This window comes from Alosa sapidissima, chromosome 1 (genome assembly GCF_018492685.1).
Source record: "Alosa sapidissima isolate fAloSap1 chromosome 1, fAloSap1.pri, whole genome shotgun sequence".
In the NCBI taxonomy this organism is placed as follows: domain Eukaryota; kingdom Metazoa; phylum Chordata; class Actinopteri; order Clupeiformes; family Clupeidae; genus Alosa; species Alosa sapidissima.
The window spans coordinates 11,353,509-11,369,867 of NC_055957.1; the positions used below are offsets into that span (position 1 = coordinate 11,353,509).

At 43.2% G+C, this 16,359-nt stretch overlaps 1 protein-coding gene across 7 annotated transcripts; it reads right to left on the bottom strand.

Annotated features, from left to right (window-relative positions):
• Nucleotides 1-320: 320 nt before the first annotated feature.
• On the bottom strand, nt 321-15,639 carry sgip1b (SH3GL interacting endocytic adaptor 1b). Of its 7 annotated transcripts, XM_042057860.1 has the most exons (23): nt 15,296-15,639; nt 13,579-13,645; nt 13,335-13,359; nt 13,115-13,171; nt 12,220-12,277; nt 11,413-11,588; nt 11,193-11,204; nt 10,705-10,716; nt 10,361-10,385; nt 10,039-10,102; nt 9,752-9,837; nt 9,529-9,609; nt 8,955-9,029; nt 7,934-8,755; nt 7,154-7,275; nt 6,315-6,456; nt 5,924-6,035; nt 5,175-5,330; nt 4,181-4,313; nt 3,292-3,494; nt 2,817-2,881; nt 2,351-2,515; nt 321-2,021 (listed from the first exon to the last, which is right to left on the bottom strand). In XM_042057860.1, exons 1-23 carry the CDS (start codon nt 15,303-15,305, stop codon nt 1,999-2,001), a joined length of 2,691 nt encoding a protein of 896 aa, XP_041913794.1. In that variant the 5' UTR covers nt 15,306-15,639; the 3' UTR covers nt 321-1,998. The 7 variants fall into 7 exon arrangements, with proteins under 7 accessions (XP_041913794.1, XP_041913814.1, XP_041913804.1 ...); XM_042057880.1 differs by lacking the exon at nt 11,193-11,204; XM_042057870.1 differs by lacking the exon at nt 10,705-10,716.
• Between the last annotated feature and the right edge of the window lie 720 nt (nt 15,640-16,359).

Consider the following 16,359-nt stretch of genomic DNA (forward strand, 5'->3'; position numbering starts at 1 on the left):
GGTCATAATCAAGAATCATATCAGTTATTTGTTGGATTTGTTTTATTTGTAAGGAAAAGGGACCCAGGTTAATGTATTTATGAGGTGCATGGTTGTTTGATGACATTTATTTTTTTCCACTTAAATATATATCCAGGAGAGTTTCTCTGAATCTGAGTCATGCCAGGTATGATGACATTAAGTTCTCTGAGCAGAGTTTAAACAAGTTGGACATGGAGAAACTGTGATAAAATATGTACACACAGTTAGACTATTACTGCTCTAAATTGCAAAGTGCCGATACGAAGAGGAACAAAACCATTTTCTTGAGACTCAAACAAACGTGTGCAAATCAACTTGATCAACAATGAATCCATACAGAGCTACTGTGGCTTCAGGTGATACATGGGGACACAAACACTGTCTAATGATAATAACAGAAACTCCATTTAAATCCATTACATATATTACATGAAGTCAATGATATATATTAAGAAATTGACAAAGAAAACAAAATATAAATCATAAAGTGCTGTCATGTGTTGTAAAGGCTAAGACATCTTGTTTAGCAACATAGAACATTTCTATGATCACACATAGAAACCTTATATCCATGTGGATATAGCAATAGTTATTCTTATTTTACATTTTTACATATCATTTCTTGAAATATTGCTACAGGAAAATGGTAAACAAAATACTCCACATTGTGGAAAACAAATTAACATACAGTATGAGATCAAATTGTATTTCAGTCACCAAATCTTTCTCATATACACGGTTAAGGTCTTCTTGTGTGCAAAATTTCAAGAGCAAGTTGACTGAAAAACAGCCACTACACATCATCTGGATTTTAGAGTACCATGGAAAGAAACACGAAAACAAATTATGCCCCCCCCCCCCAACCCAAGGTCATGCATTTCAAACCTTAACACAGAATGTTGAAAGACTGAAAATTCACCTAGTTTGTGTCTACTGATTTAGACTACGAAGCTGTCAACAGTCCATGAGGATTTTTTTTTTCTCACAAAAATACTGCAGGAAAAATAAAAAAACTCTACACAAAGTCAATATAGCCAGTCAGCAAGGCACCCTGCCCTTATATTTCCAATAATTTAAATGGTCAGTGTAACTGTCTTTGAAGCCTAACTAGACCTTTAAATCATTCCAAGTTAACTCAAGGCCTCTCTTATCTAAACTCTCATTATATCACGCCACATTCAGGATTACATACCTAGGAAAAAAGTGCTATCACACATTACAAATATATTTCTAAAAGATTATGGGATGTGTTGTATAGTGACTTTGGGGGGGGTTTGTCATTTCCCTTCAGCTGCATGCTAGTTTAGAATTGTCCCTCTCCTACAGTTGTGTTGTCAGACTATAGTCTCATACTGTCATATGACATATTGCTCACCATTGTTAATATTGAACACTCCTAGTCAAGACATGTACTGTGATATTCCTATTACATAATGGGCCCATACAAATAGTTGGGTTATCATAATCACAGGCAGTTAGTCCTAGTTATTTTTTCCTCAGCGTTTCAAACAGGGCTTGAGCAGCACTGGAGACAAGGAGTGCCCCATTTGAATTAGCGTTTTTGTTACACTAACAGATCTGGGTGGAAAAGTGACAGAGAGGAATGTATATAAATTTGACAGAATATGAAAAAATTAGGATAAGGTAGTGTCAACTTGCATAAACTCAATTGTGGAGTTGTGATATTGCACATTTTTTTGTAATAAATGTATGCATACAAGGTTCACATAACTCCCTTTCTCTCTTTCTCTGTCTTTCTCTCACACTCTCTCTTTCTCACATACACACACACACACACACACATTATTCTCTAAATACATATCATTTTGTTGAGATAAAGGATCTCAGATGATTTTTTTCAATTAAAAATGTTCTTCTCATTTCCTTCTCAGTTTGTCGCATGAATGAAAGACAGATATCCTTCCTTCTGCAGAGCAGTCTAAAGCCATTGTAGATATGGTCATATTTTCAGCAGCATCAGTTATCAGCCATATATTTCCCTGTGAAGAAAAATAGAACATTGTTTCCCTAGACTGACATTATATGAATCACGTCTAGGTTTACAGTAAAATAAAAAATAATTTAAAAAAGTACTGCTGATGCATCTTAACATTAAACATCATATAGATGGGTTTTCTGTTAGTTATAGAACTAAAGGTAGAATCTATGACTAATCCAAAACCATTTTTGTCAAGTTCAACAAACTGCTCCTTATGGGACTCTAGCTGCCCACTGTATGTGTGTGTGTGTGTGTGTGTGTGTGTAGTCAAAACACTGTGGTATTTGTACACAGTCCTGGGGGGGGGGGGGGGGTACAGTGTAAAGATACCTGCACAGAATCTCTTTTTGACCAGGGAGAGTCGATATCCAGTCCCTGCTAACTGGAAGTTGGCGCCTGAAAGAGTGGCTCCCTCGCTAGAGAACTGCACAGCTAGCCTGGACGGCTTACTGGGGCCATTCGTCAGGGCAAAGCGCCCCAGCAGAGCACCCACTCCTGGGGGAAGAGAGAGAGAAAGAGAGAGAGAGAGAGAGAGAGAGAGGGAGAGAGGTGAAATTAGTCAATTGGCTGCACTCAGTCTCCTACAGTACATACTGATACTCAGATGCTAATTGAGAACATTTATTTGGTTTATGGTCGAACTCTGGTCTTTGTATGTGGCTATGCAATTAATGGGAAGGAAGAAAACTGCTTTTAAGTTCTGTTCCTGAGTCAGAGTACATGAGGAATAAGCAGCAACATTCAGACACAAATGTGTACAAGCTAAACACCACAAATACACGGCTACATTACTGACCTCCATTTTCAGATTTCTGAGAAAGTTCCGGAATCTTCCAAAGCATTTCCTGCTGTTCTGGATTCCTTCAAAGGTAAAATAGCTTATTATTACAACCCTGCAAATATTTCAGATGTTCTATACAAAATCATACAATAATTGCTTGACTAAGAAAACAGCTTGGACTTTGGTCAACTTATGGACAGGTTTTATGAATCTTGCTGAGCCTTAGACAGCCAATACATGAGCCTTTCTTTGCAGAAGATCTCGATCAAAATTTCAAGAGGCATAAAATGGAACAAGGCTAGACTTTATAACCATTGTTTAGCTTGCCTCTACACATGGACCCCACAGCAAGCATCTTTACAGTAATTTCAGAGAACTACTATGTAGCCGCAACTGGTGATTTGTGAGAAAAAGGGACCATGTACAGCTTTTGTGTTTCCCTTAGTTTAGGAAACAATGTACTGTAGATTCTGAGGTACTGAGGCATTACCAAGTAGCAGGTGGGAGCATGGCTTGGAGTTTGGCGACGCCACCATCCACAGGCACCATGAAGCTGATGTTAGTAAGGGGCACGGGATCAGGCATAGCCTCCAAGTTGTACTTGTAGTCTATCCTGAGGTCAGTGCTGGTGGCATCACCACGCCAGCTAACTGCCAGGTTAAGTGGGGTGGACTGGATGCCATCTGCTGCCACCTGGAGGTGGAAGATGCACACTTAGACATTAGAGGCTTTCAGGGATTTGACAGCTTCTGTTGGTGAACAGGTGAAGGGCACATCTTGAAATCAGTGTTTTAAAAAACATGTATGTGAGGGCAATATGTCCTTTCAACACAATGCAAATGTGAAACAAATGTCAGTAAAGCCTTATAACTTGACTATACCATCGTAGGGGGCAGCCATGGCCTACTGGTTAGCACTTCGGACCTGTAACCGGAGGGTTGCCGGTTCGAACCCCGACCACTAGGCACAGCTGAAGTGCCCTTGAGCAAGGCACCTAACCCCTCACTGCTCCCCGAGCGCCGCTGTTGATGCAGGCAGCTCACTGCGCCGGGATTAGTGTGTGCTTCACCTCACTGTGTGTACACTGTGTGCTGTGTATGTTTCACTAATTCACAGATTGGGATAAATGCAGAGACTACATTTCCCTCACGGGATCAAAAGAGTATATATACTTATATACTTATACTTAAATTACAGTACAATATAGGACTTATTGCACTATTAATAACCACACAACAACAAAAACTAAAACAGTACTTTAGTAAACAGCTTTTTTTTACAGTATTACACAAACAACCAATATACAGACAGTAGCGTTACATACAGGGCATTAGTAACGAATGAGGGCCAATGCTATGGGAGTATGGCCAAACTCTCACCTGGTATTTGAGCATATCCACATTATAGTATGTTGCTTGAGGCCTCTGATCAGCCACTTTCTTTAGGTGGCTCATCAGGTTTGGCATGTTCACCCAGAACTCCTTTGTGTCAGAGCTGGGCTCTGTTGTTTCACTGTGAATCAGAATGCAACATCACAACACCAGTATTTACACACGGCTCTAATTAAATGGTTTACAGTGACACCAGATATGGACTTCCTGAGGGGGTGTCAGCAAATGCCATGAAAGGAAGGCCTGTGGCTCAGCGAAAGTAATGCATACTGGCATGGATCCTGTTACACACACTGGGGCTGATGAGACAAATTGCTGTCTATAATTGCTGAAGAGTTTGCAATAATTAGGCTTTCACCACATTTATTAGGCTACAGAGGCACAGGTCAGCATCTGTTGTGTAAGAAGACACTGGTATGTGCATTTTCGGGTCAGTGAACAGTGGTCTGTGTTGCTGTGAAGAGCTGTCATGATTATGACTTTTAACCTTTTAAAAAAGAAAATTATAATGCCAGTATGTTTCAGGGATTATTGGAGTGAAAAATGCTTGCCACCTATGGAATGTTTTTGTTTTTAATGAGGATCTCAGGACAAAAATACAGCACTGCCAGCGTTGCCTTTTCCTTCATACCACAATGCTGAACAGATGTCTTACCCTTATCCAATAGTTGAATAAGTATAGATATAGTACTTTCATTTGCTGTGCAGGTGCAGTGGGTAATGTATTTGTATAATCTATGTGTATGTGTGTGTGTGTGTGTGTGTGTATGTGTGTTTCTGTGCACAGCAGTATCCAACATGGCAGCAGTGAACAAACACACCCCTTGAAACTGCCACCGTTTATGCAGGGAAGAAAGCTTTGATACTTTGATAGCTTTGAACTTTTAGCTTAGGTTAGCTTAAGGCCACTACTGTTAAGTGTGTATGTTTGTGTGTGCACGTGTGTGTGTGTGTGTGTGTTTGTGTGTGTGAGGTAGGTTACCAGCAGAGCAGCTGAGGGTTAGGCAGGACCTGCTCCAGACGGGAGTAGTGTGTGATGCTGAAGGTGAGCACGGGGGGAGAGGGATGAGAAGCGAAGTGCCGGGTGATTCCAGCAGGGAAGGAGAGCACCATCTCCCCAGTGACCTTCACCACACACCTGAGCAAAACAACACCGTTCCCCCTGAACATCAGCCTGAGCTACAGCACAGCAGCACACACAGCAACACCTGCCCAACCTCCACAAACCTCGCCATTATTTATTTTACAGCAAAGTGTCGTGAAACATTACATGGAGAATGAAACATTGTTCAATGAAACACTTCAAGAACTGCCTAGACAAATAGAGCAAAGCGCTAACAAAACAGAGGTGATGGGCTCAATTACTGTTTACAGTATACATGCACAATATATTGCACGAATGCAAAATGACAATGCACATTCAATCATGATGATAACTATGATTGGTATCATTAACTAACAACTAACATATTTAAAATGATATTCCTCTAGTCAAAGTCTGGCAAACAGTGCTTTGTGTTTTCCTTTATTTATGTATTTGCCCATAATTACACTAATCAGCATGGGAAGGCCTGCAAGCCAAGTCAGCACCGAACTAAAGCAGCAGAATCACAGCCTGCTTGTGTGTGTGTGTGTGTGTGTGTGTGTGTGTGTGTGTGTGTGTGTGTGTGTGTGTGTGTGTGTGTGTGTGCGTATATGATTTAAGTTGGTGTTTGTGAGGGGCAAACATACTTGCTGGGGTCAGCGCCTTTGAAGTAAGCGCTGATGGTCTCTGTGAAGGCAGCGGCCACAGGCAGGGTGTCCTGCGAGCCCATGGTGAGGGGACTGGGCCCTCTAGAGCATGCTGGGAGAGAGAGAGAGAGAGAGAGAGAGAGAGAGAGAGAGAGAGCACACAAAATAACATTAATAATAATATACAGATTATGTCATTCCCTACATATAGATGCCACACTGTCTGTATACATTAAATGAATACATTTCTTTCTATATATGCCAAATATATTTCTATGGTTTAAAAAAAAAAAAACTCTAAAAAGGCCATTCCACAGTGAACACAAAGCTACTGGACGAGCACAGTTCACTAGTTTATTAGTAATGACGACAGACTGCAGAGGATCCCTACTGGAGACGGGCAGGCAGAGGGTGGGGGTGGAGGCGGCGCTCAGAGAGGTGACCGACGAGATGGACGAGGTGCTCTCCGCTCGGGCCAGCGGTGCAAAGGGAGGAGGGCTCCAGGAGTGCACCGGAGGGCTGAACGACCTGGACTACAACACGAGAGAGAGAGAGAGAGAGAGAGAGAGAGAGAGAGAGGGGGCTTACATCTACATTTATTAATTTAGCAGACACTGTTGTCCAAAGTGACTTATGTATGTCAACTATTAAAGTATAGTATATACACTTTTTTTTTGATCCCGTGAGGGAAATTACAAAGGATTACATTGTCCCCGGAGCAACTTGGGGTTCAGTGCCTTGTTCAAGGGAACAACAGTGAAAGCTGGGAATTGAACCCACAACTTTCAGGCTACTGCACGCTAGCCCAGCTCCTTAACCACTACACTACCATCGGCCTTAGGAGAGACAGGCTGACGGGTGTCTCTGTGTCAGTGAGGTGGATGTGGAGCTCACTGTGTCTTTTGGAACAGTTTGGAAGAACTGAGGAGTCAGGGTGAGAGCCATGTGAGTGGCAATCAGTTCTGCTAGTAAAATACGTACTGTATACCTTATATTCATGTGGTTCATGGGGTAAGCTCTGTATTTACAATAATGTAAACTAGAAATATTTCAAAATACTTTTTTTGCTAAGTTTCACAAATATTTATAACATATAGTACATATAATACCTTATGGTATAAGGCTTATAACACCTCGGATATAGTACCTTATGGTATAAGGCTTATAACACCTCGGATATTGTTTCAGATACCACAAGCAGTCTTAATACATGATGACCATGTTACATACCAGGTCGCTGACGCTGGACTTCCCAGGCTGTAGTTTGGGTCGTGACGAAGGCCGAGGTGGGAGTGGGGGCACGGGGCTTCCCGCGGACAGGGGTGTGGCAGGCCGGGCAGGGGAGGATGGCCCTGAGGAGAACAGCGTGTTAAGGCCTATTCACACCAAGAACGATAACGATAACTATAACCATAACGATAAAAGCGTTCACACTGAACAACGATAAACAAAGTCTCTCCTTGTGTTAATAAATGTGACTGATTGGCTATTAGCATTTTATCGTTGTGAAAATCGCTCTGAAAGTGATCCCCAACGATATCGTTCTTCATGTCGTTATCGTTATAGTTTATGTGTGAACGTCGTCATTCATATTAACGAGAACGATATTTATTTATCGTTATCGTTATCGTTTTTGGTGTGAATGGGCCTTTACCCTTCACTTTCACTCATCTGCAATAGGGACACTTCCTGGGTGCGTTTATTAAAAGTTTGTTTCTGGACTTTTTTGCCTGTATTCAGACAGGACAGTGAGGAGTAACAGGAAGCGAGTGGGAGAGAGAGATGGGGTAGGATTGGGAAATGACCACGAGTTGGATTTGAACCCGGGTCCCCATGGACACTTGGACCCAAATGTAGAACAAATGTTGCAGCCGCTTGCACCACAGTCACCCTCCAGCTTATCAATGTTAAGGTGTTGTGTCTTTGTCAGCGTGTCAGGGTAAAGTGTGTGTCTGATTGTGTGTCTGATTGTGTGTGTGTGTGTGTGTGTGTGTGTGTCAGCACACTTACCACTCCCTGGTCCTGGGGAGGACACCACACTCCTGTAGGTGAGTGGTGGCAGAGGGGGTGGTGTTCCACGCAAGCCCGGACTAAACTCTTTGGGCGAAGCCGTGAAAGCTTCCCTCAGGGAGCCCACCACTGGCTCCGGGGTCCACCTGACGCCCAGTGGAGGGGGCGCACAGGTGAGTGGGGAGCGCTCCGCTGGTAGAGGGGGAGGGAGGTACGAAGAGGAGCAGGCCAGTGAGAGCTCTTTCACCTCCTCCTCCACTTCCTCGTCCTCATCCTCTAACTCCTCCTCCTGCTGTTGAGGTGGTGGAAGTGGTGGTGGTGGTGACGGTGGTGGTGACGGTGGTGGTGGTGGTGTTGGGGAGTCGTGAAAGGACTCCGGCGGGATGAAGGCGGTGGGCAGGGGAGGCACGGGCGCCATGGGAGGGGGGCCCAGGGGGCTGGTGGGGGTCGAGTCCGGCGCAGGCGAAGCGGACGGAGGAGGCGGCGGCGGCGAGTCCGGTGGAGGAATGGGCACGTGGAGCGGCAGCGGAGGGGAGTCCGGTGGAGGAATGGGCACGTGGAGCGGGAGCGGAGGAGAATCTGGAGGAGAGGAGCAGAGAGGAGGCGGAGGCGCCGGCTCATCGGGAGGTGGGGGTCTCGTGGGGGAGCCCCGCCTCTCGCTGAAGCTGGCCCAGCCCAACTGGAATGTGTCGTCGGCAGATATGGGGGGGTCAGGGGGGCCAAAGACGTTGTCCAGGTCGGGCATGGGAGACGACTCTGACAGTAAGCCATCTGCATACGCACAGCTGTCTGCTCTTACACTGGGCACCACACTGTAGTAACCTGCGGAGGAACATCAAAGCCTTATGAAAAGACATTACACAACAATTTAGAATACTTTTCCTAATTTCCCTAACGTGACGGAAGCTATTGGGATATATTTAAATATTTACACAAAATTGTTTTGGCTGCTGAATTCTGATTGGCCATTGGTGGCCATGCAGCGGCATAATTATTATGGGCTGCAAATGTTCACTGGTACCTGAGGACCCCACTGAGCTGGAAGTACGACAGGGAGGTGTAGCTGGAACGTTCTTTGGAGGGAGAGGAGGAGGAGCTGCAAAACAAGCGACCAAACATGTACAAACACATTAAAGGAGCTCTAAGCGATGCTGGGTTACGTCACTTCTGTTGACTTTCAAACAAAAAAAGAGAGCTAGTTCGCTACTTCCTCCCCCTCCCTCCCATGCTGCTCCTGTGCAATTGAAACTCTCCTAAACGCGCATCTCTTCTGTGATTTGCTGGAACAGTTTGTTATGTTTTTATGGGCTAAGTTTGCCCAGGTTGTTTTTGTTGCCGTTTTTGGAGCCTGGGCTGTCCACTGAGATCGCGTTTTTTACAGTGTATTCAGGACACAGACAGCTAGCGGTTGGTTAGGTGATGTTTGCAGTAAGTGACAAAAATGTTTTAGCCTAAAAAACGCGTGGCATCGCTTAGAGCACCTTTAATCAATGCACAGTATTTATTTCTGTGAATCTGTCAGAGGACGTTCAGTTTGAGTCTCTCTCGAGCCTGGGTCAACCTCAGTACAGATGAACATAGTAATCAGGAGTTACCTCCAGAGGGAAAGGGTCTGGCCAAAGGTGAAGGTGGTTGAATTTTCGTTTCACACCAGAAGTCTGGCTCCACAATGAACACTGAAATATGAACATTTAAATTCAGTTCACTGTCTGCAACATGAAAACTTTTGTCCAAATGTGTACCGGTACCTCAAAGTTCATTGTGGGAACCACAAATAACAGTAAATGTAAAGTTAAATAGTCTAATTCAACAACACACCTTCTGAATGCTGTGCTTGAAACGTTTCAAAGCTGGATTCAAATGGTGGACCAAAGAAAGTATTGGCATTCTCTGATGATCTTTTGCTGCAATGCAAGACCACACAGTATACAGATACCATCTTGCAAATGTGATTAAGAGCACGACTAGCACACCATACAAGTATGATACAGTGCAAACATACAGCACTAGCCAATCTTCCCATTCGTTAGAGTAAGAGATGGGGCTTTCGCTTTCCCATTTGGGTGAGCACTATGACCAAGAGCTGTGAGCTGTGATTGGCTGACCTGGGAGTGTCAGGCTCAGGGCCTGGTGTAGGGGTGGAACGTCTGGGCCTGGCGATCTCTTCGCCTGCGGGAGAAGATCTTTACCTCAGCACTTCAAAGTCATTACCACTGTTATTACTACCACAATCTATTTTGGCTCTGTCCTTCTCTGCATTTGCAAATGTTGTGGTAGATCTGAATGCGGTCATAAAAATGCTGTTATTAGTGTTAATGATCTGTTTCCACTAGTTTTACACACTATAAGGAAACTATAGGCACAGGGTGTATGCCATTTCTATTACACTGTCCACTGAACAAGTGAAATAATGAAATATGCACTCACTTGAGAGATTTCTTCTCATTTGACACTGTAGCGAGAAAGAATAGATCATTTCTTACACATGTTTCCAATGGATGAGTGCAAATCTCAAGACAGAAATGTCACCAACAAAAGACTTCAATCATCCAAACACTGCAGGCCAAGAACTCATACCCAACCATCTACACTACACAGACTTTTAATGTGGGCATCAGGATTGAGGTGAAATTTAATGCAACAGTACGACTAGCCACTAGCCATATGCTAACACTATGCAAGGATGAACTGCAGGAACCATTGTTCACAGTATATGCACATGTGTTATAGGACACAGTTCTGCTATTCAGGTAAAAGGGGGTTGGACTTACTGGACTTCGTCTCTGAGGTCAGCAAAAAGGAAGAAAGAATAGGCCTGGTCAGAGAGTGAGTAGTGAATCAAATGAAGAAAAAAAAAAGATTAAATCAGTTGAAAAAAAAATGAAGCTAGTTAAGCCATGCATTAGACTAGGCGCAAGTTGAAAATACGATTAGCATTTTAGACGCTGTAATCAACATTTACAGAAACTGAAAATCAAAGTCAGTACAAAGACAAGCAGTAGATGACACCCATCCGTGACAATACTGCTGTGAATAAATACTTCCTGTACTGAAGCATTGGGTTGATTAAATCCATCAATTAATAGGGGCATGCCAAATAATTAAATGTAGCGGGTGCCTCATGAAATCCCAGCACAAGATGTAGAGAGATGGAGTGCTGCCATATTCTTATGGACTAGCTCCATCTTGGCCAGAGTAATGAGAGCAAGAGGACGAATGACAAAGCCAGAAGATGTGTGAAGATATTAGCTAAGCTTACCGGACTTTTTCTCTGTCAGAAATCAACACAAGTATGGGGGAGGGGCGGTAGAGAGATGAAGACAGAGCGACACACGTTAAAAGCTAGATCTTTACAACGTCATGCTTACAAAAAAATAACTTCAAAACACATGAAACCATTTGAAAAAATATGGCCAGCATTGTGATGTGTATGCTGTATGTTTGTTGTGTATGTGTGTGTCCTGACTCCTGACACTTACCAGGGGTGAGGGAGAAAGGGCCAAGGTGCCCACTGAAGCCTTCAGTTCATCCATAGTGGGGACAGAGCAATTGGAGCTATCAGAGGCCAGGGGCTTGATCCTGATCTTAAACTTCTTCAGGTGGTCCTCCTCGCCCTCCGACTCACTGGATGAGAAGGCCTTGGCTCTGAGGGCACGTATGGATTTGTCAAGGAGCTTACTGGGATCTGTATGTTTGTCAAACACAGTTGGTGTGGTATGTACAGAAGTTATGAATGACATGATGATTAAAACTGATCAGAGAAACTGAGTTTGGGGGTAGAGAGAGAGAGAGAGAGAGAGAGAGAGAGAGAGAGAGAGAGAGAGAGAGAGAGAGAGAGAGAGAGAGAGAGAGAGAGAGACTTTCTGGAAACCAACACACAATCCTTTCAACCTAGATTTTAAACATTTATCCCAGTTCCCTAATCATAGTAAAGCACACAGTCACGGAATTATAATATCTATATAACAAATCGTAGGACATGTGCTGTGAATGATTTCCAAACAAATCCCACATCCACTGTATAGGTTTAAATAAAGATCAAAATAGTTCATATTCATGTCACAGCCTCCTCACCAGAACCATCCCCTTTCCCTCTCATGGGGCCTGGTCTCTTGATTGACCCATGCACTGTCCACTTTAACCTCCTGCTGTCCTCTCCCAGGCCTCATAAGGGAAATATATGTCCATTGATTTCAGCTGGAAAAGCCATTAGCCAAGCAAAAACAACACAAAAACAGTTTGTTGACATAGAATCCAGCATAGCAAAAACACAATTGAAAGGATATCTTCGGATTGGTCCCCTGGTCTGATGCTGAATCCTTCATCATCCACATCAGGGGAGTTCTGAGAAAACATAAAACGTCAATGGTCAATACTTAGGTAGAGTGCATGTGTGTGTGTGTGTGTGTGTGTGTGTGTCCGTGTATGTGTGTGTGTTTGTGTCTGAGAGTGTATGAACAACTGTTGCAATTTCTAAGAGAATTGCAGACACCTGCTAATAAAGAAGTTTGTATTGAGTGCTGAGGGTTTAATAGTGAAAAACTGGATATTGAATACACTAACAGAAATATTGATATAATGATGTTGCAGTCGGAAGATTTAGTTTCACCAGTTGTGTCTGTAGTTAGTGTGCCCATCTAAAAAAATCTCTACACTGAGACATGTAAGACTCCACCACTGCATTCTCCTTCTGACAAATATGATAGATATTCTTTAATCTTTTAGCAAAAAGGGGATACAGGAATTCTTGGCCAGGCTTTGTTTTTAAAACATGCCAGTTCGAGATGTGTTTGTGCACTTAACACACAATCACAGCTGAAAGTCAGTTTTGGCCAGCGATTGATGATAGGGTAACCAGTATATGACGGGCTAATCTCTTGTATTAAAACAACCACAGGAATAATTCAAATCATGCCGAGTCCAAATGGAACAGGAGACATGAACGCAGGGCAAGACCTGAACACTTCATTCAGAGCTTGATTCTAATACAGGCCTTTTAATTATTAGATTGCAGCAGCAATAGAATAAATAGCTTCCGTCTGCCATATTGCATTATATCTGAGCAGTTTGCACTTACGATGCTCAACATAAACAGCTTGGTAACCAGGCGACTCTCAAACTGGAGACCATTGGGATGTTTCCAGACCATAATAGAAAATTCCAAATAGAAAATTTACTCACATATCGATCCCAATCAATCTCCCCATAGAATCCGTTTGGAGCGCCATTAGTCTTTTTCTAAGAATACAAAAAAAAGACTGCAGGTCATGAATGTGAAAGTGCCAGTACACACATTGTGAATATGACACACAATGGCCTTTACTGGGACTGCTATGCATCAAAAGCGTATGGGAGCATACAATCATTTGAGGATAGGGTTGGCCCCTGCTGGTATACGTACAGATCTGTCTTTGTCAGGTGAGCCCCTGTAAGAGAAAGGCAGAGGTGAAGTGAGTTGTTCTCTGACTGTGTTGACATGTTCTCAGCATGTTCCTTGCATTCAAACGGTACTCAAGAGATGCACTATGAAGGCCATACTTGCTGGATTGTTTGCATGGTTGTTGTGTTTGCATCAGATGGTTGTTGTGCTGCTATGCAATTACGGTACATAAGAAAAGAGTGAACCTGCCAGTAGCTACACTTACGTTGAGTCATTGTCTTTCTCTTTCTTCCTGAAAGTACCAAACGCCTTCCTGGTACGTTTTTTCCAACCTGATTGTAATACAGAAACAGACAGAGAGAGAGAAATAATGAATGAAGGAATGAGAGAAAGATAGAGAGAGAGAGAGAAAGGGTGAGAGAAAGAGATTTCATAATGTTAAATATACAATTCAAAATGGTAATTCACAGGGTGAGAAACTAAAGTGTACTGACTCCTCTGAACTAACACATTCCAAGAAAAGACAATTCCGTGTAATAACGCAAGTTACAAAGTTTAAACGAAGTTCAATCAATACAAACCCTTAATACCTAGGGCAATATTTTCCTAATTAACACCCCATCTCATGTTGTTTACATACCCATATGAATGCCCCCAAGTGCTGGCCATATTCTTAATCATGAAATAATGCCCCAAAACACATAAAAGCGCACCAGATGGGAAAACAGGCCCTTAAGTCAAGATTTCACTATCCCAGCAGTCATTCTGGACCAACAGTTATAGCAGCAGACAGTAACAGATTCAGTGCTTTATGCATAAATATAAATGTTAAAAATGTTAAAATATAAATGTTAAATGTAAAAGCAGAAACCCAAACTCATATGACCTCATACACAATCAGTCAATGAGCAAGTATATAGTACTACTAACCCATGAAAACACATAGAGAAGGCAGGGTTGCCTATGTTGTTTCTTTCTGTATACATCGCATTTCAGTGGAACAAGTCAGACAGTAATACCCTCTTATAGTGTCATGTGGGGCAAAATCACTTGCTATAAAGTGTTATCAATGCTACCAAGTCACCTTAAAGGTGCACTAGTCAGCCCAATTCTGCTTATCATTATCCCATACATGGAGCATCCACACAGACACACCTGTCATCTACCATACTAAAGATACTAGCATACTGCTAGATGTTCCAATATAAAACAAAGTAATAACCAACCAACCAGGCAATACTTGTTTACACAATGCAGGTAGAACTTGTTATCAAAGTCACTTGTGCTAAATAGATTTTGATTGATCATGTTCAGAAACACTTGCGAGGCTTACTACAAAGGAACTCAACCTCGAATACAAAAGGATGTGACGTGAGTCAGTTTGTTTTTATGGCTGTACGAACACAGTATTCTGAATAGGCTGAAACATTGTACAATGTCATTCTAAGTCTAGATTTTCAAAAGACAACAACCTTAACACTATCTTGCCGGACCTTCACTGAATTTTGGAGACAGCGCACTTGGTATAATTAGTGGTGGAAGGTACAATTTCCATATGACATTCCTATGTCGCCCACGCATGTAATATTTAGTGTAACGTTTTATCAGTCATGAAACCTTTAAGTTAAATGCTGCATTTAACTACGAAAGGGCGTGCAGAGGACGCCTCATCATGTTTGTCAGGAATGAAACAAGCTCCTCACAACGCCCTTAATTGCCATCAAGGGGCAACCTTGAGGGATACAATCGCACATCTCTAACACCGCCGACGTCCTTTACACTATACAACATCTCCTTCCTTAATTTTGCCCAGAGTCAAAACAAGCGAGTAATTGGGAGAGCTATTGCTGTGTTGACGTTGTATTGCAGGTATACCGCTAATCAGGGACGAGCACTTTTCGCTACGATGCGAGATTAATACGTCTCCAAACTGTTGGCGGAATAAGAACATAATACGAGGATGGTACATCAGTTTTGCATACCTTCCATCATGGTTGCAGATTTTCATTCCTCAGTCTCACGAGAGCTGAAATGAGCTGGACGTGCAAATGCGAGCAAGAGAGGATGCTGAACAGCTCATAATTCTAAACAGCAGCCAGGGAGTAGGCAGGCTCTCTCGTGCAGACCTCGCGCCAACCCTCAGGGTTCGTATTAATATCGCTACTAGGCGCCGGCTGTGATAGGCAGGGGCAAGGCCGTCGGCTAGGCCCCGGTCGCCGCTGCAGCAGTAGAGACGCACGCCATCACACAGGGGGGGGACTCTGAGGACAGGAGAGGAAAGACACGAGCAAAAGAGCGAGTATGGGAGACAGCCAGAAGGAGAGATGGAAAGGAGAGGGAGGGAGAGAAGGAGGGAGATGTGCTGATGTCACATTCCCACAGAGCCAATGGAGTGGTGAGGTACTTCTGTCACATGGCATTTGCTTCTTGATGTCTTGCGTAGGGCAAATCGTTTTACAGGTGCACAACAGAAGGCAGCCACACTCTATCCCACCAGCACAAGCATTTTCCCCTCTCTGACAATTTCTGTCCCACAAACCCCTAGACGCGCGCGCGCGCACAGTAAAATTGTGCAAAAGCATGATTGTTCCAGATGAGAAATCGGAAATAGTTTTGAGTATGATCTGATCTGAAACGTATTTTCGAAAATAGACTTAAACGCAGATATATCAAGCAAATAGAAAGAGGGGAGTTCAAAAGGGCAAGGTGGAATGTACACCTTTTTAATCCCGCGAGAAAGAGAGAGAGTGCGCATGGGCTGTCTGGTTTAGTGAGATTTCTTGTTTGTGGAGTGTGTGTGGAGTCTCTCTCTCTCTCTCTGTAGCATCTTATCCCTTCACCCCATAGCCCATGGGGACATGCTGGCCTTATATAACACAGGGTTAAGAAGAGAGCGCTACTCTGTCTGTGCTGAACTACTGCCAAGTGTGGGACAGTAATCACCTTAAGCTGAGACAACAGTGATTCTAACCTCTACACTGTTTACTCCTAAGGCTCTGAAGATGCTCAAGCAATTAGTATGTGTAGGCCTAGTAGGCTATGGTAA